The sequence below is a fragment of the Aspergillus puulaauensis genome, chromosome 4 (genome assembly GCF_016861865.1).
Source record: "Aspergillus puulaauensis MK2 DNA, chromosome 4, nearly complete sequence".
Classification (NCBI taxonomy): domain Eukaryota; kingdom Fungi; phylum Ascomycota; class Eurotiomycetes; order Eurotiales; family Aspergillaceae; genus Aspergillus; species Aspergillus puulaauensis.
The window spans coordinates 2,298,927-2,324,106 of NC_054860.1; the positions used below are offsets into that span (position 1 = coordinate 2,298,927).

Consider the following 25,180-nt stretch of genomic DNA (forward strand, 5'->3'; position numbering starts at 1 on the left):
TTGGTAATTTATAGGTTGTTTCGTTGCTCTGAAATCGCCCCGCCGCATAATTTAGGATGGATAGATGAATATATCTTCTAGCTTAGAGAAGAAATAATGGCGCGTCTTTGAATATCTCATCCCATGTTAACGGGTGCCCATCTGCCCCCGAGTCAGATGTTTCCATCCACAGATGCTCGAGAAATATCGCAGCATCTCGCATGCAGTGGGACCCGAGAGCAGCTGTCATTTCGTACAGCTTAGTGCAGATATACTCAAAATCTCCTCGGTGGTGCCTTGCCACAACGCTTTGGACACCTGCGATTGCTAGCGGCCAGAAGATGAATTTCCAGTAGGCCTCCCCGCTTTGTGTCTTGTCTTTTAGCTCAAATAAGACCCGCAGCGCGGTCATCAAGGAGGTGTAGGCGGAGTCTCGGATAGTGTTTGCGACCTCATGTAGGCTGTTCTCGGAAATGAGCATGTATGCCTCTGTGGCGTAAATTATGACTGCAGACTGATAGGAGTCCGCAAATAGAACATGGTCAGGTGTTTGGACATTTGTCCCGTCGTAGTTTGCCGAGCTTCCACCAAGCCATTCAACGGTTTTTCCAGTCTCAAGCGAGATACCTAGTTCCGCCAATACCAAGGAGAAAGTAAAGTTCGGGTACCTGCCCAGCTCGCTTCTAGTTTGGTGCGACCTGGCTCTGACGATGTTGACCATAGTGACCGCTTTTAGTACATGAAGTGGAATCGGAGTCGGGGTTGGAACTAGATCGTGATCCATACGAGGTAGGATGCCCAAATACGCCGAGTGCCACCTGAGTGTGCCTTGCGTCATGAAGTGTACAGGGGTGGTGGTGTTTGACATTACATCGATGATCAACACGTTTGCGAGAATGATACTAGCAGGTATGTCGTCTTTTAAGAGATGTTCGCATCCACCGTAAAATTCAATGAGCTTCTTAAATCCATCTAGGTGGATTCGCCATTGTCCATAGGCGGCTTGTTGTAACTGCCAGTGGTTAGACCTGTAGACATTGCCAGGGAAAGACGAACCTGAGAGTGTAGGATTAGCATAACCCCACCTAAAATGTCAATATTTGGTGGGCTTCTTGTTGCTTTAGACAGTGCTTCGTTGAGGCCTTTGAGAGCTGACGCGCGATAGTGGTAGAGTGCTGCTTCGTCGGGGCCTGTTAGTGAAGGAGTTGACTTGGTCGAAACGGTCATTCCTGTCGATTGAGTGCGGTACATGTGCATATTACCATAGTAGCGTTGGATTATGCGATGACAGGTACTGATGGAAGCATAGATATAATTAAAGTATGCGGGAGTTTGAGCAGATAACTTCAGTGGATACCGAAATGGATTGGACGAAGAGTCCATCACGACTAAGTCGGGGGCAACTCGCTCATTAACTATCATATGTTAGCTCCCAGTACCTATATGGCCGAAAGACTGTATAACAAACAATATAAAATCTCATGCTCAAGTTGTAAGCTCTTCGGAGATAACACCACAGGGCAAACCTTAGTCAGGGATCCTAAATAAAATCCAGATGATCAGCGACTATCTCAAGAACTGGTGGGATTTTTTACGAGGCCCTATACCTTCTCCTGTCTGATTTTTGCTAAACTTGCGGGGGCTCTGTGGCTTTCTCCAGCGCAACGGTCTTGTATGGCCATATCCCGGGCAGTCAACCCCCTTAACTGCACACTTCAAGCACCCTGGAGTCTCCGATCCACATCGCACACGTCTTTCGCGACAGGCCCAGCACTGAGGTCCAAGGGTCAGATTTCGGGTCGCATTTGGTGGTGTCATCCTAGTGATTGACGATGTGACGTGAGGTGAGCTTCACAGCAGGCAATTGTTTCATAGTCGCGTGAATCATGTGACTACCTTTAACCATGGTCAGGATTGGGAGTTGCCTCGTATTTGGCACAGCGGGAATCTGAGGGAAGTTATACATCTCAGCCGACGGAGTTTAATGGGGTTGCCTAGAGAGCATCATCGGCTGTGGCTGTGGTGCCCATCGTCGAGTGCTGAAACCTGAAGTACTGTTCTCTCTGCAACGCAATACGACTAGTAGCGCATAGTTAGCCCTTGAGTTCTCGGCTAGTACGCTCCGCGGCTAAATAACGATTGTATCTTACCATCAGCGTCAAGACATGCTAAGTAGTAGTGATATCTGGCAGATATTTGATTTCTCAATTGGAACTGAACAATGAAGGTTTGTGAATATGTAATGTGATTGGCTGAGAGAACCAGTAAAGCAGAATCACGTGACACCGCGTTATGTGGGACGCGATCTGGAGGGTCCTCCTTCGTGAACTCTTCATTTCTCGAATTGCAGTCTACTCTTCTCAAAGGGCCAACATGTCTTACTATGAAATTGACTCAATCTTGACAGATGCTCAAGTATGACTAGAACCTACCCAATGCCCGCTAACTTACTGCGTACTAAAGCTAAGCTTCTATCCAGAAATTGCCATGCACATTTGAACTGGATGTGCCAGGGCTTGGCATTTTAGAAGGCAACCCAGGAGAGAATGTAAGTTCATTGTCTGTGCACAAGTGGGAACAGTTATGACTGATTATGGATGGACAGATTAAAGCGGGAACCCGGATTGATCTACCATTATGGCTGGGTGAGATGCTTTCTATCGGGTAATTGCCTCAACCCCGCCTTAGCAAACAAGCGAGTATTCGACTTGTCAGGATGGTCATGTCTGATTTTCAAAAGTGCGCGACTAGGGACTTCCCGGCTGGTTACGCTTGATATACCGTCTGCGCTGTCAGAGCGAGTAACGAATGCTTTGAAGGCGGACCCAAGGACCGTCGACCTACGCTCGTTGGCACCGAACTATTACCGCCTGAGTGAACGAGTCCTAGAGCTTTTCGAAGAGGAGGAGATGGTTGATATTTTGAGCACTGTACGTGGGACTTATTTCAGATACTTTTGGGGAGGTGACTTGGCTAACTTTCGCTGGACAGACTTTCAAAAAGCGCGCTGCCGAGATTGCTGACCATGCACATAACCCGAAGGGTGCTCTTGGAGATGGCGTGGAGTTCTTACAGGGCTTGGATGAGACAGAACGACGGTGTATGTCCTGCATTTGACTTCCCACTTAATTATTGGAGACTTGCTGACCACAAAGTAGTATTCCGTGTCGCTCATGATAGTGCTAAAGAGACGCGCATTTGGGCGGGAGAAGCCAAAAAGAGATGAGGGACAACATTTCAACGAGTGAGCCTTAATAAAGAGTTGAGTTCTGCTCGCTCAGCTATGAGAAACGACTACATGAAAGAAACGGGATGTTGCTGCATGGTAACCTTGGTGTTACAGGGCTGGGAAAGGATATTCTGATTAACATGCCATGTCCAAGCCCACCATTAGGAAAATTTACCAATAATGAAGAAACTGTCCACAAGTCCAGATGGCTACGTATGCGGTATGACCCGGTGGGCAATCAACATCAACTCAATTTTAAACCGGATTAGAAACTTGATGCGCTGGGAATGCAGCATGTTGGAGCCGATCCAATCAGGGTAGAGTTCTGACAAACATTTCGCACTCAGATGAACAAAGAACCTCTGGAATCAACCTTGCAGGAGAGACTGCGTTTACTTCGTCCATAATATAACATGTCCAAATATAGGAAAGGTATATATAATACAAGTGTAAGAGTAGCAACATGATTGAAACACATGGTACGTCTTAACTGCGTGTGGTTGCCACGGGCTGAGGCGGGGAACTCTTTCCCGTGTGGATGACGGGGCTGTTTGGCACGAGCTGAACATGCACGGTTCATGGGTAGACCGAGATCTCCAAATGGGCCGTTGCTGAACCATGGATGGTGCGGGGCTGAGGACCGGGGTTGAATATTAGGAACAATCATATCAACAGAATCAGAATCAACTCCAGAGGATCTCAGGTAAATTACAGTGAAGTCGACTCCAACCACCATGATTGCTGTCAGTTTTCCCGAGAGTGGCTGAAAAAAAAAGTCGATATTGTGGGGAGGTCAGAAGGGGTGCTCGATTTATCAGGTGGCAGGGAAGAAAAGACACCAAGGGATGAGATCACGAAAGTCCGGCCAGGGACGCGCAATTCCGATTGGGCACACTCGCCAAAAAGAACGAACAGAAGGACTGGCCATCACAAACTAAGAGGAGGTACCTGACTTTAGCGGCCCCGCTAGCTAGCACTGAACGGCCTGGGCTCTAGTCTAGTAGCCCCTGGGACGTTTTCTCTCTCCAATTTGGTCTCGATCTCTCGCTCATTCTTGACGCTGGAATGAGGTTTCTGTGTGAACGGCGACATGGAGACAGTGGAATGCAGCCTACAAGTTACCTGCAACACTTTGCATTCACAACCTTTCCCTGGTAACAACAACTGTGAATTCGGTCTTCATGCGGAGTAAGTTCATGCACTGTGGGCATCCGGTTTCAAGTTTCAATTCCCTTTTCTCTTAGCCACCCACCAAGATCCATCGATCGACTAGTCACAAATTCACAATCGAACTTCCTCGTCATAGTGTCTCCTTCTTCCTGTCCCCTCACGGCCCCGGCTCTCAAAAAAGAGTCCTCATCGCTTCCTGCATCCCTCCACGTCCACGAGGCGCTCTCCTTCCATAGCTCGTCCCCGCCACTCCGGGAGACTAATCAAACGGGCTGGCCCTTCTTTGAGATCCGTCTCTATTCAGAACCTCCTCGCATCATTCGCACCCTTGCGCGATTCTGTTATCTCGTTTTTCGGTCCTTGCGTATGAGATTTGCGGCTGTGGATACCTGTCCCTGTCGCACTGCTGCAGTCAAACAGCAATCGTGCATCTCGCCATTGATTCGCATCAGCTAGATCTCGTCAGCAAAAATGGAAGGAAATGCACAACGGCGGCGCTCCGGCTCAGGACAAACTTCTACTCCGTCTTCCTTGCGGAACTGCTTATATCCTCCCTCGCCAGCCGCGACAATTGAGAGCGGGAGCAAGTCTCTGAGACATAGTTCCAAATCAAAAAGTTTGTCCCACCCTGGGCCGGCGAGGCTGCGACACCTACCCCTAGCTGAGAAAACTACATAGAAACTAACTTAATTGACCTTCCTGCAGATAAACCGGAACCCTCCAGACCTCCTCCTGCGTTTAACCGAGTCAAGGGCAGAATCAACATGGAATCCCCAACAAAAATGGGCAGTGGTGCGAACTTATATCTCCGGTGCAACAGTGAACACCGTGTTGATTCGTCTACAGAAGTGCCGTGGCTTCAGGATACAAGCCCCACGAACAGAAATCCACGGACGCCTCTCAGATCAAGATCTCGTAAGTTTTGCCCTGGACTGACAGGCAGGGATAAGGGCACCAAGGAAAACAGAATGCTGATTTGAATGGAACTATACAGAGACACCAGACCCGAACGCTTCATTCGTGAACCCATCATCCGCCCTGCTTCAGGATTTGCTAAAGGAACAACGTGCGAGCCGAGGAGCCCGGACAGGTGGGTTGGAGGAGCTGGAAAATAGCCCACAGCGTACACCGGAGTGGTGCCAATCACAATCTCGATCCAACTCGCAGGACGAGCTCGGTTCCGAGAAACAGAAAGCCAGCAAGATGTTATCGAATGGCAGTGTTAGACGGCCCCCGGAAATGGGAGTCAGAGAAACGGACCAGGTTAGTGTCTTTGAAGCCGCCGACGCTTCCCTGGGTGCGCTGCTAACAAATTTATAGTATATCTCGAAAATCAGCAAGCAGAATTTCGACCTGAAACTGGAGATCTTTTATCGTGTGCAGCAACTATCAACGTTAGAAAAGAAGTTGGAACGGATGGATGAACTGGAGGATGAGGTCCAACGCATGCGTGGACTGGAGGATGAGGTGCAGGAGCTTAGGGCGGCTCAGGCAGATAACCAAAGACTCCTAGAAACCAACGAACAACTACAGCAGGAGCTCGACAAGCGAGACCAGGCTGTTACTGAAGCTGTGGACTTAATATGTCAACTCGAGGCGAGAATGGAGGAGCTTGGTATGGACCTGGACGTTTCAAACCCTTCGGCTACATATCCTCCCCATGGTGGTGACTCTGGCATTGCTACACCCAGGAACGCCTCCACGGTCGACATTCCAGAAAGGACATCCTCCAGGGGCGGCGTTAGACGGTCTGAACGTCGCCAAGTCTCCTCGGGTTCCCGGATTCTTCAACGTGCGCCGTCTTTCTTACTCGGAGAAAGCAAGAGCACAGCAGCCCTACGCAGTCTTTATGTTGAGATGGATGATAATCCGCTCCCTGAACCGGCTGCCATCACGAAATCTGAGAGTATGAACTCTATGGCTGAGACGACAGAACCGGAGTCGCCGAGGCTGAGTGCTTTAAGCGAGTGCAGCGAACTGAATATCAACGATAGTCCGATCGTCGAAGATGCATTTGATCAAATCGATATTCCGGTACGCCGAAACGAGATATGTGCTCAAGATGCGAACCTTTCCTCATCCACGATAGTCAAATCCCCTCGCGATTTGGTCCGTATAGACCGATGGGACCCGATGGAAGCAGGCAATTCCTTCAACTGGAGCGGTACACAACAGAGGAATCGACGTCTATCAGACGTCTTCAAAGAACCTGAGACCTCAAGTCCCAACAGTTCATTCAATAGCTCCAGCAAATCTAAGATGGAGAGTATTTTTGGAAGCGCGCGGCTTCCTCCAACACCTGACACTATGGTTACAGGATACCCAGGGTGGGCGAATAGCTCATCAAACAGTACCATCGCAGACAAGGGCCAGTCAGACCAAAAACAATGCCTGTCCCGTCCTCGCTCAGTAGATGAACTGACAACTAAACGGGGCTCAATCAACTGCGAGCCCAGAGAAAGCATGGATACAAACATAAGCAAGGTTACACTGCCACGGTCCAATCTTGACGAACGGGAGGAAGATCCTGCAATCCTCCCCCTGAACAGCATTCAGATTCCATACGGCTACCCTGAGAATCATGGGATCTTCCCCGGAGACTTCGATAGGGTCCTCGACCGGATGAACAAGGAGTACTACTCCCCATCTAGGAAAACATCTCGCGACGAAACGGCGAGCCTGACAGCCGATGACTGGATCGAGGCGGGCCGTCCCGGCACCCAGAACCGAACAGAGCCCCTCCCAATTGACTCTCGAGTCGTCCGTACACGTGCCCCCAGCCAATGCTCCTTCCTAGGTCGTCGACACAGCATTGATTCTGCAGTCTGGGAACCCACCCTACCCATCATCCAAACGCTGAATCCGCGCGCTCTGGAGGAGGATCGTGATGATGAACCAGCACCTGAGACAGCGGGCCCCGAGCCCGAGCAGCGCCGTAGAACCAGCCTCCTCCCACAATTCTTCAGTCGCTCCGGAACCTCTCGTCGGCTCCAACCATCTCCCATGTCTGATCCCGTTGACATGGACGATGGTGCACCCTCGCCTGTCGTCCGTAAGACGAGGAATCAACCATCTAAGGGCCCCCGTCCATTATCCGGCCAAGCTTGCGACTTTGGCGCCTCCGGGCCAACATACGCCGAAGAGGGCATGGCCCGTTCCTTCACGGAAGCAAACCTCAGCAGCTCCTACAACTCCGCCACAACAAGTAGACCGTCAACCTCTAATGGCGGGAAAGACCACAAACGCCGCGGCTCACTCGGGCTATTCGGCTGGATGAAGGGCGCCAGCGCTTCGCTCAAGAAATCGGACGCGGTATCTATCAACCCGCCATCATCTACTAAATCCGACTTCCCGATAACGCCAGCAACAACTTCCGCTGCAGCAAGCACTCGTGCCTCTTCCCGCATCGCCACACATGACAACGTCACATTTGCGCCAGGCCAGGAGCCCACCAAGCCCGCCGCTGCCGAACCGGTAGTGGAAGAGTTTGCAACTCGAACCAGGCACCCAACTCGCTCAGAGGAGCCAGCCGATGAGCATGGCCGACGTCCGCGATACATGGAGCGCCGGTCGAGACGGACTTGACGGACACTCGCAATCGTTTATGTACTATCTCGGATTCTGTTCTTTTTTTTCCCTTCATCTATCAAACTTACCAATCTACGACAATCTACGATCAACCTCCACGAGGGATGACTTAGATGCCACCGATCTACTTTTTGATCATTGATCTATTTAATGAGCCACGATACCCAATGAATACCAGTACAAACAAGTACGTTCTGCTTTGTTTTTTATATTATTTATTTTATTTGCTTTGGTTTGGCTGGACGGCGGATCGTTCGCCCACGACGCGTCTCATTTGGTTTTCATTCTATTTCAGTTCCATTTCGCTTTTTTCGCCTTCCTTTTTGTATAACAACCGGATGTATACTAAAGCACCAAAACCTTGATGGTGTTCAAAGCTTCCCAATCGGTTTCTTAGGTAGTTACTTGGCATAGTTAGGTGTTCCTTTATCTTAACACCTTCGCTCGGATGAGGAAGGGAATTTTACGATCAATCGAGCAAGTCCTTTTTTTTCTCGCATAGTTTATATCAAAAAACTCATTCCTTTTCTCTAAGCCTGCGATTAAGCCATCAAATTATTAAAGAATTTCCTGTCCCGAGAAACGCCAGATCCCTTCCTCCAATGCCATACCCTACGCCATGTAAAACAAAGATAGATTGACATCGACATTCTGGCCCACGAAGTGGACCTCAAAAAGGCAAAATAGAGAGATCAGGTAAATCAATACCAAGTAGTACCCTCCTCTCCAAGTCTCTTCCCCGTTGGATTCATAGAGATAATCCTCTGACCCGGGATTGTATCATCCGTGAACGCTGATTCAAAGGTCCCGGATATTGCTCGCTTCCCCAGCACCTTGAAAGAGTCATACCCCTGCAGTTGCCCGTTACAAGCCGCCCACTCCTTGGATAACCGCGGACTGGTCCCATCGCCGAGATCGCACCAGCGCGTAATGACAATGGCGTGTTTGAACCGTGATTTTGCGCCTGCTTCGCGCTGCTCGGTGAGTTTGACTTCAATCAGGTATTCCGATGGACAGTCGGGGCAGCGGCGCATGGGGCGGCAGTGGCTGCATAGAGTGGCCATAGCATTCGGATCGTACGTGTGGCTGTGGTACAAGTCCTTAGCGCGGTGTTCGAGGCCCTGGAGACCCTCTGTGCGGCGGGAAACCGGGATGTGCTTGAGGGCGCATTTTGTGGCGGACATGAGGTCTCCGTCCCGCCAGTGGGCGCAGGCGGAGAAGTAAGGCCAGTAGTCATCGCGGGAGTACAGGAGAAGCCGTTGCGAAGAGGGTGGGAGTCCCGGTTCGGCGAACGTGGACGACGTCACTCGCATGAGGAGGCGGCCGTGGTGAGCGAGGAAGCGAGATTGGTGAGACCAGCCGTCGCGGCGCCATCGGCGACCAAGGGATGTAGGGTCCGAAAGACCGTATATAGGGGATTTGAAACGAATTGGCCGGGTAGCTAGCTGGACGAAGGCGAAAGGGATATTGCGCCCATGGGTAATACGGTGGCGCGGATGAGGGCGAAGGTTGTTGCGGGCATTGGGGCAGTCGAAGAGCGGGTTTAGGACGTTTGCAGGCTGTAGAGTCTCGTGGCCTTCTTGGGTCCGACGGTGAAATTGGCCGCAGGGGAAACAGAGGAGATGGTGGGGGTAGAACTTGTCCTGGGAGACAAGGAAATCCGCTCGGTCATCGGTATGCTCGGGCTGGCTGAGGGTGCGCCAGGGATACGGGCCGAGACGGTTGTAGAGAGTTCTACTAGCGAAGGCGAGCTGGGCGGCGTCTGTAGGAGAAAGGTACTCGGAGATTAAAACCCATAGGTCTTCGGCCAGGCTAGCGATGAGGGGCTCGCCAGGTGGCCGGTTGTCGCGAACAAAGAGGGCATCCCCATCGCTGTCAGTGTCGAAATTCTGTACGCCAATGGCATGGATGACGGCCGTATGATCGTGTGCCTCGCCTAACTGGGTATCCTGCTGGGCGTGAACTGGGCGATATTTGACATTATGGGCGGCAAGAGGGGCCAACGAGGGAACAGGAGGGATATTGTCGTCTTTGGTCAAGGTGGTGGTGGTGGAGAGGTTGGTCGATGAGGCGCTAAAGCTCTTTTTGCGCAGCACTTGGCGGGATTTCTTGGGCCGGAGAACTTGTGAGAAAAAGCTGCGGATGCCCTGCTGTTCTTCAGGCATGATTTGGCATTGGGATGAAGAAAACCACAATCCCCACGTGCGAGAAGAAAAGATGCAAAGGCGAGACGGCTTGCGACCAAAAAAAGCTGAAGTAAGAACGGCGATGACGTGGAATCGCACCGCAACACGTACAATCAACAAGACTGCCCCAAGAAGCGTCAGATGCTAGTCAAATGCAGGATAATGTGGGAATGCAACTTCCAGCGCTCATGTTGTATTTTATATTTAACCAGAAGCGGCCGACCTGGGCCGGTGTTGACTCCGACGGTTCCGGGTATCAGCCAATTCAAATTCAAACCACGGATAGACACCTATGACTAGGATCATGATCTCAAGATTATAGGCACAATAAGCATTGATTTGGTTTTGTATTATTCTCGAATCTAGCTGAATTTAGGGGTATCTTCCCGGCTAGGCCACATGCCAGCAGCTACTTGCTACAAGCGCATTATACGTAGGAAAGCCAGAAGAGCGTATTGATATCCAGTACATTGGCAAATCTACTTGTCAGATGGAGGCCTTTATATCCAATAAATCGACGACATGCACACAGGATTTACGAGAAGCGCTTCTCCACGTTCTTCCAGTTGATCACATCCCAGATCGCCTTGAAGTATTCGGCCTTGCGGTTCTGGTATTGCAGGCTACATACGGGTTAGCGGAGACAGCAATTCTAGGGAACAGTAGACTTACTAGTAGGCGTGCTCCCAAGCATCAATACCGAGGAGGGGCTTGAATTGCCCAACAACGGGATCCTGGTTCTGTAATTCCGGGTCAATTAGTTTACCGCTTTCTAATACCTCTACGGAGGGGAGGGGCTTACCGCGTAGGTCTTGACGGCGATGTTGCCGGTCTGCTTGTCCTGCACCAACCAGGCCCAGCCGCTTCCCTGGATACCTGCAAGGGCGGCATTCATCTGGCCCTGGAAGTTCTCGAGGCTGCCGAAGCTCTCGTTGATGGCCTTGGAGAGGGCACCAGAAGGAGGCTCACCACCGCCGGCGTTCTTCGGAGCCAGGTTCTCCCAGAAAAGGGTGTGGTTGATGTGTCCACCACCGTGGAAGTTGATCAAAGGCTTAAGGGCAATCTGAGCGGAGATGTCGTTCTTAGCCTGGGCCTCCTGGAGCTGCTCGAGAGCAGTGTTGTAGCTGTTGACATAGGTCTGGTGGTGGTTCTTGTGGTGCAGCTCCATGATCTTGCCGGAGACAGCGGGCTCCAGAGCTCCATAGTCATCTAGACATTGGGAAACAATCAATCAATGCGACCAAAATGGGAAGGGGTGCAGCAGAAACCACGTACAGGCGAGATCGGGCAGAGTAGCTTTGCCGCGGGTGAAAGTCAACGAGGGCGCAGCCGAGGAAGAGCTGGCGCGCAGACCAGTGCGCAGAGAGGTGCGGATGAGAGAAGCCATTTTTACAGAGTAGATTTCTTTAATAATATTACAGAAGAGAGGAGAGAGATGTCAATTAGAGAGGATCCTGAGTGAAAAAAAGAAAGAGGGAGGAGAGAAGGGACGAGGAACCGGATGGGTCACAGACGTCATTCTATTTAGCTGCTCCCGTCATGCCCCGTCCGCCCGTCGGAACCGTGTTTTGCCGCCCCGAACTTTTCTGTTCTAGAATCTAGTAGAGTTCTAGGCATCTCGAAGCTTCAACAGTTCAAGCAGCACGAGTGCCCTGCTTCTTCGCCGTCGCCTCTCTAACGGCCCCGTCTCGCTTCAGGGTCCCATCATGGACTCTCCGGCCCAAAAACGAAAACATGCCGACGTGAGCTCCGACGACGAATCCGACTCCCCTCCTCGCGCATCCTTTCGTTCTTTCAACCGTGCCGCATCGCGTTCTGAATCGCCCCCGGCGGGCGGTTTCGGTCTAGGGATGGGTCGTGGTCGTGGTCGAGGCTTAGGAATGAGTCAAAATACCTGGGGTCAAAATGCGACAAAGTCGGCCGCCAGTAACGGTCCCGCGGCGAACTCCTTCGGTGCCCGCATGCTGGCGAAGATGGGTCACGTTAAAGGCCAGGGTCTTGGATCGGGCGGGCAAGGTATCGTGAACCCCATCGAAGCCCAGGCGCGGCCCCAGGGTATTGGTCTGGGTGCAGTCCGTGAGAAGAGCAAAACGGCTCGTACCGAAGAAAAACGTGCCGCCACCTTACGAGGCGAATCTCTCGAGGAAAGCTCAGATGAAGAATTCAAGAGAAAGAAGAAGAGGCAGCAGAAGAATGACAGAAGTGGCACAGAAAGTGCAGGTCGTTCTGCAGCGAAGAAGAAACCCCAGTTCCGCACTGCTCGCGAAATCGAAGCGGATATGGCAGGCCTGGAGGTGCCTAATGTGCTGAAATCCCTGATCGATGCAACGGGCAAGGAACAGAAAGTCCTGACCTCTACGGCCGGGTTGATGGCGCCTCTAGAGTTTGTTAACACCGAGCAAAGCGAGGCTTACAAGATCGAACGTCGAGCTCGCCAGGATCTTGAAGCCTTTGCTGATGAATGGAAGGGCTTGACTGAGAGGAAGCAATACATCGAACAGGACGAAGCCCAGATTGTGGACCAGCTCGACACGAATCAGCGCCAGATAGACCAGTTGACAGCTTTAGTCGCTGCATTTGGAGCTCTCGATTCTATACCCGAGGAGAGCAACGACAGCTCGCAGGCGAAACTCGACCATGTGACTGACCAACTAGAGTCGCTGGAGATTCAATATCGGGCGGAGATTGACGAATATCGGCTTTGGGAGACTGCGGTTGCTGCCATCCATCCTATTTTCCGAGAGGCCATGGAAGAATGGGAGCCTCTCAAGTCTCCAACTTTCCTCGTGTCCAATTTACGCCGACTTCAACCCCTTCTGTCCCGCAAGTCCAATGGTGGGCAATCTACACTACGCCAATCAACATCACCCTACGAGACTATGATATATACTCTGTGGCTCCCTCGCGTTCGGTCCGCTCTCCTCAACGACTGGGATGTTTTTAACCCTTCACCCGCTACCACACTCGTCGTCTCATGGAAAGAACTCCTTCCCTCTTTTGTCTATGCCAACGTCCTCGACCAGCTCGTGGTCCCTAAGCTCACAAGTGGCCTCAAATCTTGGCGACCCAAACGGTCGACATCCTCCTCTTCCTCTCAATCTCAACAAAACTCTAAAGTGCCCTGGTGGCTCTTTACATGGCTTCAATATCTTGACGAACGACACACCAACCCGAAACAGGCCACAGGCCTCCTCTCCGATGCCAAGCGCAAATTCCGTACTGTTCTAGACACTTGGGATATCAGTGCTGGCCCAATTCGGGGTTTCGACTTGTGGCGCGATGCCCTGTCCTCCGAGTTCGACACCTGCCTGCGTAACCACCTTCTTCCCCGCCTCGCCGCTCATCTCCGTAATGACTTTGACGTCAATCCCCAGGACCAAGACCTCACGCCATTTGAAAATATCCTCAAATGGAAGGACTGGTTCCAACCAAACGTTCTCGGCCTCCTTTTTGTCGCCGAGTTCTTCCCTAAATTTCACCAAATCCTCTACATCTGGCTCACCAACGACCCTAACTATGAAGAGGTCGCGGAGTGGTTCACATGGTGGCGGTCTCAATTCCCTCCAGAACTCAACGATCTTGCAATCATTGACGAAGAATGGAACAACGCTCTTCGCACGATGGACCTGGCCGCTCAACTAGGTGACCGTGCCGCAGCAGAATTGCCCGCTCCGTCATCAACATCTGCAAAGCCAACTGATCAAACGAAACCCACTGCGGCACAGCTACCATCAATCACCGCAGAGGAACCTCAAGCGCCCCGCAAACAGAAGATCGTCGAAGAGGTTGCATTCAAAGACATCCTCGAATCCTGGTGTGCAGACGAAGGCCTTATCATGTTGCCGCTACGAGAAGCACACCCACGAAATGGCCAACCTCTATTCCGGATCACGGCCAGTGCAACAGGCAAAGGTGGCGTCGTTGCGTTTATCCAGGGCGATGTCGTTTGGGTCCAAAATAAGAAGGCGAAGGAGGTCTGGGAACCGATGGGACTGGAGGAACGGCTCGTGGAGCAAGCGGAGAGTCGATAACATGAGCGAACAACTTATTGCATGACTTTAAATTTTTCTTGGAACAGATTTTTTTTTTTAACTTGTCGGCCATAGATACCTACTGCAGCCCACCTATATGATACACATGATACCACTTCGGGAATATTCTGTAATACCCCGGTTATTCCCCAAACAGTGACATAGTCGCACCTTCCTCGCACTTATATTCACCGTAGCTTCCCTTGAAAATCCTTAATCCATGAGGGAAAGAGCAAAGTACGTTGTTGCTTGCCGTATCTTGTTCATGAGGTGACGGGGTCGCGCTTTCCCAACAAGTATTAACCATTGATATCATAGAAGGAAGGAACGAGTGGTTACATGAGGCTGGCCATCGCACCTTACTCCTATACAGAATTAATTAGTAGCTTCCCTCCAAGCTACCGGCCTACAAGGAAAGAGCAACCGGAGGGTAGTGCTTGCCGTCTCTGGTTTATGACAGGTCGCGCCTTCCCTACAGGTCTCGACCCTTTGTTATTATAGATGGAAAGAGCATGGCTACAGGCTGGTGTTAAGGAAGGAACCACGTCGCTTCTTTCCATGAATTTAGGCCAAGGTAAACCTCTAACCAGCACCTAGGGAGCCATAAGACAACACAGATATAGAGGTGAACATACCATTAAACCAATTAAAAAAATTAATGGGCGCCAAAGCAATGTCTTTATGTATGTACATGCAATATTAAAAGCATACAACAGGTCAAAAACGCAAGAAACCAATTACGTACTTGGCTGAAGGCGAAGCAAACATAGCCCAGGTAGGGCAGAAAAGAAAGAAAAAAAAAGACCGTCATTCATGTCATTTGAATGCGCTGGAATCTTCACGCTCGTCTTTTTCTTTCACAGTAGGTAACCAAGCATAACATCATTACAGCGGCATCATTTCATACCCTGTTGTTGTATTTCTCGTTGAATGCATTGACAGCTGGAGAGAGTTATGTTAGCGAGCTGCCTTAGTCAAGCATGATAAACATGGGCACTTAAGTCACTTACCAATTGCGATCTGTCTATACAGCCAGTTTCTTGCACTCTCGTCTTGCACAGGGATAAACGGTCCGTTGGCACCACCCTTGAGCATGATGCTCATACCGGTGCGCTCTTTAGAAATTGTTTGGATGTCTGTCAACCGGATATCCCAGGAGGTCTCGAGCTTCTTGCTGCGCACGAGCATTATCCGATCATACGTCAACATAATGAGCATGTCGCGACCCGGAAGCTCGAGATGGGCGATGTAATCCTCGTTGAAGTACTTTCCGTCGTCGGCTGTCTTGAGCCAAAGCTGGCCGAGTGCTTCCCGCTGTGAGTATGGTCGAACAATACCGTCCATGCCAACGAAGCGAGTTAGACGGACACGGTCAAGACCCTCTTGATCAAATACGGTTGTTGTGTTTCGTACACCCTCGGCAAGATCTAGTAAATTGTTAGTGAGTTGATTTTCCCTTTCCAAGAATCTTGAGGACAGAACGACTTACTTGAAGCAAGATCAAACGCGCCAATAGCTGGTTTAGTAGCCAGCCCGAGGAAACCCTTTCCTACACCCTTGAAAAACCCTTGGAGTCCTTCTTTCTCGGCACCATGAAGTGGGTGGCGGGCAATACCCTCGATGCCACTTACAATACTGTTTCCAAACGCTCTGCCACCTGCCGTAATGCCGTACAATGCGTGCTTCGGCCGATTACGGGTCTTCGACATGCGTCGCTGGTCCTGGAATTCCTTGTCGAGAGTTGCAGCTGCCAGTCCCTTTGACATGCTACCTGTGAGCTTCGATATACTATCCGAAAACCCGAAGACGGTATTCTTTGCGAAACTCCCAAATCCTTTAGCAATGCCGTAACCGAGATCTTGGGGTCGATCGGTCATAACAAAACCTTGGTACGGCTCATAGAAGATCGCGGCCACGCCAGAGCTAACGTTGTTAAACAAACCAACCGGATTGCCCAGGAAGTCCGCAGATCCGAGGACAACATGGATCTGGCGAATGAATTCCTGAGTGTAGTGTCTCTGAATGTTGCTGGCAAGGACTGGGAAAGAAACACGGGCATTCTCGATCATTAGAGCATTCAACTTGATAGGTGCATCGTTAACATTTCCCATTGACATCGTCATAACATCGACGGCAAACATCAACGGATTGGACGGCTGCAAAGTGTCCTCCACGTTCACGCGTTCGGTACGCATCAACGAGATATCGAGTTGCATTGGTTGCAGATGCAGGAATTCAAAGTATACATCTTGTGCAGCACCTTCATTCTGCGGTTCCGGGATGTTCAGCTCTTCCTCGCAGAGCTTGTCATCATGCTTTTCGGACCAAGCCGCGCCAGATGCCTTGGTGAAGTCCAGCATAGCAAAGATAAAGTCCTCGTCGAGTTCAAGCGTCATCTGCTGGAGGAGCAATGTGGCATACTTTATGTAAAGTACACCATACGAGTCATCTTTAACGCGGGTTATCATAGTATGGAAAATAGGATGGGCCTCCATTTCCTTGCCGGTCTTCGGCACAACACTGGGATACAATAACATCGGGAAAATTCCGCCATAAAGCTGATTGTCGATCTGGATCCATTTTATGGTGGTGTTCAGGGTCTGGTACGCCTTGGACTCCTTGAATTTGACCTCAATATCGCGGAATGTCATGTAGAGCAACTCCTTCATCTTCTGGTTAATCAAAGAGACGCCAATGCCTCCAAGATGAAGCTGTGCCTTGAAGTTGACATCCGAGTCGAATTCCTTCACTTCAAACCCAGTGCTGGTGCTTGATTGCGAGGTCTGTGATTTTTGCTGTCGGTACATACTCTTCGACGCCTTGAAGTTCGACAAAACCAGAGTCTGTGTAGGGCCATCGGCGACAATGTTGATGTCAATGACCCTTTGATGCTCTCCAGGCTGGGTTGGAGGGATTCTCATGGGAATCAAGTTCCCAATCTCGGCCAGCCTGATTCGTCTCTCTTTGCCCTTGCACGCCAACACAAGAGATTTGTTCTTGGTCGCAGGATAATCCCAGGCATATGGCATGATGCTGCGAGGGGGTAGACGGTAGCGGATCGGTCGCCAGGTATTCGAGCGGTCTTCCTCGTCGTCTTCTAAGTTCGGATTTGCCTGATAAAACATGAAATCCACATCACTCTCATTGCGCATAGAGAAAGGCCAGTTCCGGTTCTCTAGACTGAGGTGAACAAACAGGGTGGCATTTTCCATGATAACATCGATCTTAATCAGCCGTTGTCGCTGGTTTTGTCTAGCCAGCTTGACATGCACTGTTCCAATATCTGCGATATTGAACGGAGAGGACCATTGGTTGTTCACACCAGGGAAACAGAGGCAAAGCTGTTTATCACCAGCCTGGCGTAGGAAATGAAGCGGTACCAGATTACCCCCCTTAATATTTGTGACATTCGAAGAGCCCGGTTCCCTGACCAGAATTTCCTCCTCGAGTTTGTTTTTCAACACGAAACGAGGCGCGATCGTGACAATCTTGGTCAACTTGTATTTGCCTTCACCTTCAGAGACTGACACTCCCGAATGATACTCCGATCTGCCATCCCTATCAGGAAGGATAACTTCAAAGGTGCTTCCAATCGCCTCGAAACTCTGCGGCTTGCTCCAAGAAGATTCACCTATTCTTAACATCGACCGGTTTTTCTGATCCTCTGTCGGATATGAGTACATATACGGAAGAGCGCGTCCTCTTTGTGTCGAGTCAGCTTCAGCCATTAGACCTTGCCCCGCTGCCGATCGGGCTGATTGCAGGAAGGCCTTGCTCTGGACCTCCATTGTAAGTCCTGTCCTGTTCAAAATGAGATACGGACTGTACACCGACACCCTGAACGCACCCCCACTGTCAGGTACATTGAAGAAATGCAACTTCAATTTCAACTGGAGGCCTCGCGAATCCTTCAAAGACAGGGTATGTTCCCTCCTGAAATCTTGTGCGTTTCCGTTGATAATAGAAAAGTCACTTTGTTTGAATACCGTGTCCTCGAGGTCGACGCTGAGCAGCAGTAGGTGGGCCAATTCAACAACATGGACCGGGCTAACACCACCCTTGCGCAGGAAATTCGTCCAGTCCTTTCTGGTGTTCTTGTCATATATGCGGTACTTGAAGTCGTAAGGTAGAAGGTTTTGAATCTCTACAGGCGCAAAAATCCGAATCCGCATGTATGGATAAACCTTCGTAAGCGGGTCTCTTGCATTGAAGGTGGCGTTGGTCTGGAAGTAAAATGGGGGAGCTTGCTGCCCGCTTTCACTCAAGCATTTGATAGTGCGAGTTGGACGACGCATAAGGTCTTTCCAATACAACTGATCATGCGACCAATCGTACCCGAAGCCTTGATCAGGTCGTACGACTATGGAATGCATAAATGCGGCTCCCACGGGTGCGGGTCGAGCGTCCCCAGGAAGAACCTTCTCAATCTTGAGGAGATGGCCATCCTGCGGGTTGAAGACACCGAGTTCCACGGGTATTTGTGTGTTATTCTCAACAAGAAGTGGCGAGCGGATTGTGATGTACTTCACGTTGTCTGGGCCCAATTTTACCTCGACTAGGAGCCGATGGAGTACGGCGTCCTTTTTAGGCTTCAGATTGTACAACATCTCCCCTTCCCGGACAACGGGAATACGAGTTACGCTATCAAAACCACTGCCTTCCAGTTTGACACCGACAAGGCCGGCTTGACCTTCTGGCGCAAGTGTCTCACGAATAGAGGTCGAGTCTTCGAACCGCCAGGGATATTCCTCGCCGTCAGCCAGCTTAGCAGCCGGTCCGTCTTCTCCTTCGGCAACATCGGCCCAGACATGGAGGTCGAAACCAGTATGGTTGCGGATTCGATAAGGTGCATCCGCCCCTCTTGGTTTAGAGAGTACGTCTTCATCGGTAGAGAAAAACTTGAACGAGGTGGAGGCCAGGTCTATTGTAGCAGACGTAACTGTAAGCTCCATTGTCTTGTGGGAATAAACATCAACAGAGAAGACCTCTGGATGGACTTCCTTCGCCATGTGGAAACCCAGCTGCCAGGGCTCGATGAGGGGCTCCCAGGCCGACTTGGAGAAGTTGTACACATTGAGGAATGTGTCAAAACTAGTATCCGCTGAGAGAGTAGACGACCAGTCGCGAGCATCGACGTTGAACTTCTTGACACTCCAATCCAGCAGAGGTAGATCGTGAAGATCACCGATGAGGATAACCCTGACACCGTCAATCTGAGCCTTAAGCTCCTCTCGTTTTAGGATCACGGAGCGCTGATGTACGGGTTTGCGGTCAATGGTATCCACGGCACCGCTGGGCTGCCTGTGAGATTTCTTTGCGGGTGCTGACGACGTTTGATTACCGACCGATGACTTCCTTCTCGACTTCGAGCTCGATGTGCCCCTATTATCTGATATTGCCTTGACTTCGCCTGTTTCAGCAGGAAGATCTCTTTCAGTCCGCATTTCAGAGGCCTTGTTGACGATCTGTATCGCCATCAGGATATCGCGAAGCGAAAGGCGTAGGACAAGAGGTTCAACGTGGATATCAATGGAAGTTAACGACGCGCCTCTGTCCTGTGGACGGCTGTCCATCGACAATTCAAGGGTAAAATCGTCCAGAATCCGAAGCCTGCTCGTCTCAAACTTGTCCATGCGGCAAAGGAACATGCCCACTTTGTCTACATGCAGGGTTGAAACATTCTGTTGCGAGAAAAGGACCTCCTTCGCACCAAGGACTATCGCCTCAGTATGAGGGATAGCTGGATTGGCGATAGTAATAATTTGAGCGTCGACTAGACTCACTCTGAATGATACAGTCATCTGGCCGGGTGCAGCTGGGGCCGACTCCTCTTCAGGCGACGGAGAAAGTAAGGATGCGTTCGTACTCTCTGCCATGCTAGATCTGGGCTCGTCTTCTTCGGGGGATTCTTCGACTTCTTCCTCCTCCGACTCTTTTGCTGCAAAGACCGAGTTTGCAAAAGATTGAAGGGCTGACAAATAGTCCAGCGCCAATATAATCCGCGGGCTGTCGATAGTTAACATGGCGATAAGATGCTTGTCCGGGCCTGGTGATATAGAGACGCTGGCCATGAATTGCTGCCTCACGTCATTGTTGATCAGCGACATGATCTTTCTGAACTTGTTAGTTTCCTGTTTCCGGCTATCACGGATAGAAAACGAGTGGATCAAAAGCTCCGACTCCAATGAGCCGTCTGTTAGCATCCGTAATTTGACTCGCGTGTCATTGAGCGAGAACTTGGATAGACTGGAATCATCGAGGCTGCCAATAGGCGCGTCATCTTTTCCAAGGATAAGTTCGAGACCAACGCTATCAGCCTTGAAGATCATGTCAAGTCGCACCCACGTATCCTGTTTACCATTGGAATCCGCAGGTGTTACATCATGCTGGCCTGTGCTTTGGACGGCATTAGATTGTGCCTCTCTTCCAGTCTCGGCGAGAGACGGAAGTGCTTCCATTGCCTCCAACTCCTGCTGCTCAGAATCGGTCACAAAAGCATTCGGTGCTGTCTTGGAGATATCAAGAAGGAATTTAAGTTGTTTCTGAGAGACTCTAAGGTTAATGGGTGATATTGTTCCTTCAATTTCCATGTCAGGACGTGGGTTGTCTGGCTGATGCTCAAGATAGCATATGCTAAAGTCAAGGTTGACCTTTTGGATCATCTCAAGCTCTTCCACTGCGCCACCCGCATAATGGAACTTGGATGTCAGGCGAATGTTGCGAATTCCTGAGGATATCAGATTCACAGCGGGGCTGTCTGCACCCTCTTCAAGAGGTACGAAAGTGTTTTTGGCGTATATCTCACCAAGATGAGCCGTCACGGTATCATAAGGACGGTCCTCGCCCATAGCACCAGGGAATACCAGAATAGGCGTCATAACCACAACATCGAAGCGCATCCTAGATGCATTCTCCTGAAGCTGATTCGCTTGGTTAGCGGCGGCTCGTCGGGCAGCGTTGAAAATAGCCTGCATCTTGCCAAATTTGACTAAGAAGTTGATGATCTTCCGGTATGGCTCTTCAAGGAAATTGATCTTAATCGAGCCAGATCTTAGGAAGACTTCCGAGTCATACCCTGGGTAGTTCGCGCCCTCGGGATCGAAAGTCTCATATTTGAAGTCGGCAAAATTGTCGCCCTCAATAGTCAGGAGCCTCCGTAGATCTGAGCTTTCTCGCGCACCAGTATTGACATCATCTATCAAAGTCAAGCTCCCAATACGAGACTGTATGAGCATGGACCGGCCAACAAGGAAAATCCCCACATCGGCTGTATTAAGACTAAGTGTGGCAAGCCTAACCCCGTCGTTGTTTAAGATTAATGCTATACTCTTCATGTCCGCCTTGATGCGGATCTTTCCTGCTTGCTGTGATTCCTGTCCGACAGCGTTGGTATCCTCAATGGCCTGTTGTGCCTGGGTTTCTTGACTGTCGGGTTGTTGTGGATTCGTAAATGTCAGAAGGATAAAGTCAAGCAGTGTCAAGAGCGTTTTTCTAGTAACGACAAGGTTGATGGTGGAAACAGAGATATCGAGATTCATTGCCACGCCCTCATACGTCGAGTGAAATTCGGGAGACTCGGGCTTCACTTTAACAAACTTGAGATAGAAAAGGTCCTTGTTGTCATCTGCATCGAAGCCCGTCGAGGAGATGATTTTCTTGAATTCTGGGACCGGGTTTTCCTCTATGTAGTCGTCTACACTGAGAGACTTCAAAATCACTTCAGCCACCATGTCGAAGGGCCGCATGTAGAAGTCTAGCGCAAATCCCTCAGCAACGAGTTCGGCCAACAGCTGTTCGCGTAGGGGATCGGTTGAATCAGATCGAAACAAGGAACCACGGAGGCGACCGACGGTGAATTTGAACTCGAAATCTCGGCGATGAATGTCAGGCATCTTGTCCACACTTTTACTCATTTCATCGTTGTCTTCGGCGTCCGATTCGTCGTCAACAACAGGAAGTTCTCTCAGGCCAATAGGATTGAAGGAAGATGACCTAGCACGATTGCTGGTACTCGTTACCGTTTCTTGTGTATCATGAGTAGGTTTTGTCTGTTGCGCCTCATCGTCGAATCGCGGAATGGCGATATCAATCAGCTTCATTAAGCCTTTGTATTTCGTGTCCGACATTGATGCGTGGAGCTCAGGGAGATGGCCTGATATGCGCGTTCGAGTAAGCTCGGTGAGCTTTGGAACAATGCACATTTCCAAGACAAAATCGACATTGATGCGGTCGATGATATGTAAATTCTTCGACTCAACATTGGGACCAAGCTGAGACTTTGTGGCTTCGATGCCAGGACCTATGACGACCTGGGTAGAGTCTAGCTTTATCAGGAACCTATCATAAAGCAGATGCTCCAGCTCTTTATAATCGCCCGTGTCATATTGTCGCTTTTGCTTTGCCTGAATATCTCTCATAGTCTGCCTGTCGACAAGTTCACTGTTGACACTAGCGTGACCAGCGTCGAGAATCAAGCACAGCGAGCTTTCGTGAGTGATGCTTTCCGGTACAATAATTAAAGGCGCATGGATATCGAACTGCGCATCAACCTTCTTATGCTCCTGCAATGCAAACTCCAAGCCTGCTCGGGTTTGCTGCCGGATTCCTGCCACAGTGGCACCGGCAGAATCAAGGATAGCACCTATGGATTCCATGTGTCGGTCAGGTGGCTTGAAGAACCTCGCAATTTCCACGATAAATTTAGGGTTGTATATGACCTCGATACTCTTCAGTTTAACCTTAACAACCGAGTCGGCGTCGCTCTCGAGAGGGTTCTTTTCAAGTTGCAAATGGAACAAGCTATCCTCATCTTCTATATCTTCAGTTTCTTCCTCTTTGTCGAATTCTCCGCTGCTAGATATCCGCGACAGGCGGTTCTTTGGTTCCGGTAGGGAGTCCTTGACTTTGACAATCTGCGGGTATAAGCTGCCCTCGGTTGTCCCATCGTAAACTCTCAAACCCCCAAGGTCAAGGTCCATAAAGAAAGAATCTGGGCGTTGCATTGCTTTGGCACGAAAGTTGTCAAACACAAACTTCATGACTTCATTTCCATCTCCATGAGGACTGCGTACTAAAGTCAAACTTCCAGCTTTAAGGCCAGCATTAACTTGAAGCTTGACCCATTCTCTGGGCACGTCGACGCTTTCTGTGATTGTTTTCTTTTCATCCCAGTCGATGGCGCTGTATAGCTCTTGCCGTTGTTCTTCGGTCATGGCTACCTCCGCGTCATCCTCTTTCTTAGAGCCCCATATCCACTCAGACCAAGTCTGCTGTCGAGCTGGCTTCACGCCTACATTCTCTTTTCGTAGTTGATTTCTCGCAAGTGAACGCCAGAATCGGATATCCTCGTAACTCAGCTTCCTTTCCAGTCGGTTGAACTCTTCCATATCCTCCGGTGGCAATGTTTCTTCGCGCTTTTTCTTTTTGAAAATATCAATATACGCAATCCGGTCGTCTCGGCGCTCTTTCACGTAGTCCCAAGTCCATCGCCTGTTTCGGTCGTGGATCTTGCTTAGTACTGCCTCTCCAGCATACCTGAACCAGGCCCTCGGGTCTTCCTTCGGTCGAGATTTCGGCTGAAGTTTCTTATACTCTTGTTGGCGGATGAAACAATGGAAGAGGTCAACAAGCATCAAACCATCTCGATACTGCTCGTCATCCAAAACGAACCCGATCTCATCAAAGAGGAGTCGTGCATTGACCGCTGGTCGTTCATGATTTCCAGTCTTGTCCATCTCCAAACCGGCACGTCCACTGACGGGGCGTAGAATAAACTGATTGCCATCTTCGTTGTCGATACCGGATCTCAGCCTTTCCAGTAGCTCTGCATGAGGAATACCCTGCGCTTCTGCACCCACGTCGGAACCCCGACCTGTTCCCAGAAGTTCCGCGTCCGTGTTCCAGTATACGGAGAGAGCGCCTAGAATGGCCAACTTGTGTGTTGTGCCGGAGGTTGACTGTATGAATGTGGGTTTCCAATCCGAGTCAGTACTCACAGCACTCAACTCCTTCAGAGTAAACCCGACAGCGAAGGGGTGTCCTGGGGAAGCCAGCGAGTCCTCGTAACGGATGTGCACATTTTTGATGGATATTTGGAGGTTGTCAATCACGGCGGTGACGAGACTCTGTGTAAAACTCTGGTTACGACGTTGTTCCTCCTGGCTCATCCCTTCTGAGTTGCGCTCTCTGAGAATCTCTGCGCTATCAATCTTGTCCATCTTGATTGCATTGGCGCGCCTTTCCTCTTCCTCTGGGTCGTAATCCACATCCTCCTTCGGCGCAGCAAGCAAGAATACATCTTCGATATCGACCTTGACAGGCTTTCCTCGCAGGTTCGACCAGGGTATCGACAGTGTAAGTTCACCAACATGGCCTTCGACAACATTGAGAGGGAGGCGCAGTTGATCGAGCGCCTCCCGCCGTAGCTCGAGGTTGCGAAGTTTCACATCTCCGGACCAAATACCAATATTAAGCTGCGTCGCGTCGAAATTTTTGACGTATATACCCAGGAACCGGTTGAGCAGGTTAGCGACCAAGCCTTCCAACATGGTAGCGGACTGCGGCCGTGTCCCAGGCCGGAGGGTTCACTTCAGGACGGCGACCACAGGCTAATCCACGGGGGAAAGGTTTATAACACGAAATAATGATCTGGTTGTATACAACGGCAGGTGTCAGTTTAAATTTGGCTTATCGACGGAAGGGGTCTAGTCAGGTCTAGACTGGCGAGGAGGGGTAACGGAGAAGATGGGGAAGCTGGAAAGATATACCTAGAAGAACATGGGTGAGGTCTAAGTGCACTCGCAAACGATTAGGGGAATCCACGAAGCCTGGATACGCATGTACGCAGCTACCAAGGCGGCTTGACAAGGTGATGTTCCACCAGCCGCAGGTCGGACGCTAGAACGGGCGAGAAGGAGATGACGTTGCTATTCAACACGGGGTATCTAATTACCACATGAAAAGAGGGGATGACAGAAGGAAATAAACAGATAAAAGTG

At 50.3% G+C, this 25,180-nt stretch overlaps 7 protein-coding genes across 7 annotated transcripts; 3 read left to right on the forward strand and 4 right to left on the reverse strand.

The window, feature by feature from the left end:
- Nucleotides 1–82: 82 nt before the first annotated feature.
- Nucleotides 83–1,797, reverse strand: APUU_40934A (Zn(II)2Cys6 transcription factor; the record flags this gene model as incomplete). Its single annotated transcript, XM_041704061.1, has 4 exons — nucleotides 83–991; nucleotides 1,036–1,394; nucleotides 1,448–1,519; nucleotides 1,587–1,797. 4 exons carry the CDS (start codon nucleotides 1,795–1,797, stop codon nucleotides 83–85), a joined length of 1,551 nt encoding a protein of 516 aa, XP_041556684.1.
- Nucleotides 1,798–2,352: 555 nt separating this feature from the next.
- psf3 (DNA replication protein PSF3) lies at nucleotides 2,353–3,205 on the forward strand (the record flags this gene model as incomplete). Its single annotated transcript, XM_041704062.1, has 6 exons — nucleotides 2,353–2,394; nucleotides 2,459–2,527; nucleotides 2,585–2,643; nucleotides 2,720–2,909; nucleotides 2,971–3,079; nucleotides 3,138–3,205. 6 exons carry the CDS (start codon nucleotides 2,353–2,355, stop codon nucleotides 3,203–3,205), a joined length of 537 nt encoding a protein of 178 aa, XP_041556685.1.
- A 1,644-nt stretch (nucleotides 3,206–4,849) lies between these two features.
- APUU_40936S (uncharacterized protein) lies at nucleotides 4,850–7,963 on the forward strand (the record flags this gene model as incomplete). Its single annotated transcript, XM_041704064.1, has 5 exons — nucleotides 4,850–4,994; nucleotides 5,084–5,170; nucleotides 5,225–5,293; nucleotides 5,373–5,641; nucleotides 5,699–7,963. 5 exons carry the CDS (start codon nucleotides 4,850–4,852, stop codon nucleotides 7,961–7,963), a joined length of 2,835 nt encoding a protein of 944 aa, XP_041556686.1.
- Nucleotides 7,964–8,667: 704 nt separating this feature from the next.
- On the reverse strand, nucleotides 8,668–10,131 carry APUU_40937A (uncharacterized protein; the record flags this gene model as incomplete). The annotated part of the gene is made up of 1 exon (XM_041704065.1): nucleotides 8,668–10,131. One exon carries the CDS (start codon nucleotides 10,129–10,131, stop codon nucleotides 8,668–8,670), a length of 1,464 nt encoding a protein of 487 aa, XP_041556687.1.
- Nucleotides 10,132–10,687: 556 nt separating this feature from the next.
- Nucleotides 10,688–11,539, reverse strand: sod2 (superoxide dismutase sodB; the record flags this gene model as incomplete). The annotated part of the gene is made up of 4 exons (XM_041704066.1): nucleotides 10,688–10,775; nucleotides 10,825–10,892; nucleotides 10,955–11,361; nucleotides 11,428–11,539. The coding sequence occupies 4 exons, from the start codon at nucleotides 11,537–11,539 to the stop codon at nucleotides 10,688–10,690; spliced, it is 675 nt and encodes a 224-aa protein (XP_041556688.1).
- Nucleotides 11,540–11,858: 319 nt separating this feature from the next.
- APUU_40939S (putative G-patch domain protein (TFIP11)) lies at nucleotides 11,859–14,183 on the forward strand (the record flags this gene model as incomplete). The annotated part of the gene is made up of 1 exon (XM_041704067.1): nucleotides 11,859–14,183. The coding sequence occupies one exon, from the start codon at nucleotides 11,859–11,861 to the stop codon at nucleotides 14,181–14,183; it is 2,325 nt and encodes a 774-aa protein (XP_041556689.1).
- A 901-nt stretch (nucleotides 14,184–15,084) lies between these two features.
- Nucleotides 15,085–24,730, reverse strand: APUU_40940A (membrane morphogenesis protein VPS13; the record flags this gene model as incomplete). The annotated part of the gene is made up of 3 exons (XM_041704068.1): nucleotides 15,085–15,125; nucleotides 15,194–15,610; nucleotides 15,673–24,730. The coding sequence occupies 3 exons, from the start codon at nucleotides 24,728–24,730 to the stop codon at nucleotides 15,085–15,087; spliced, it is 9,516 nt and encodes a 3,171-aa protein (XP_041556690.1).
- Nucleotides 24,731–25,180: the final 450 nt, after the last annotated feature.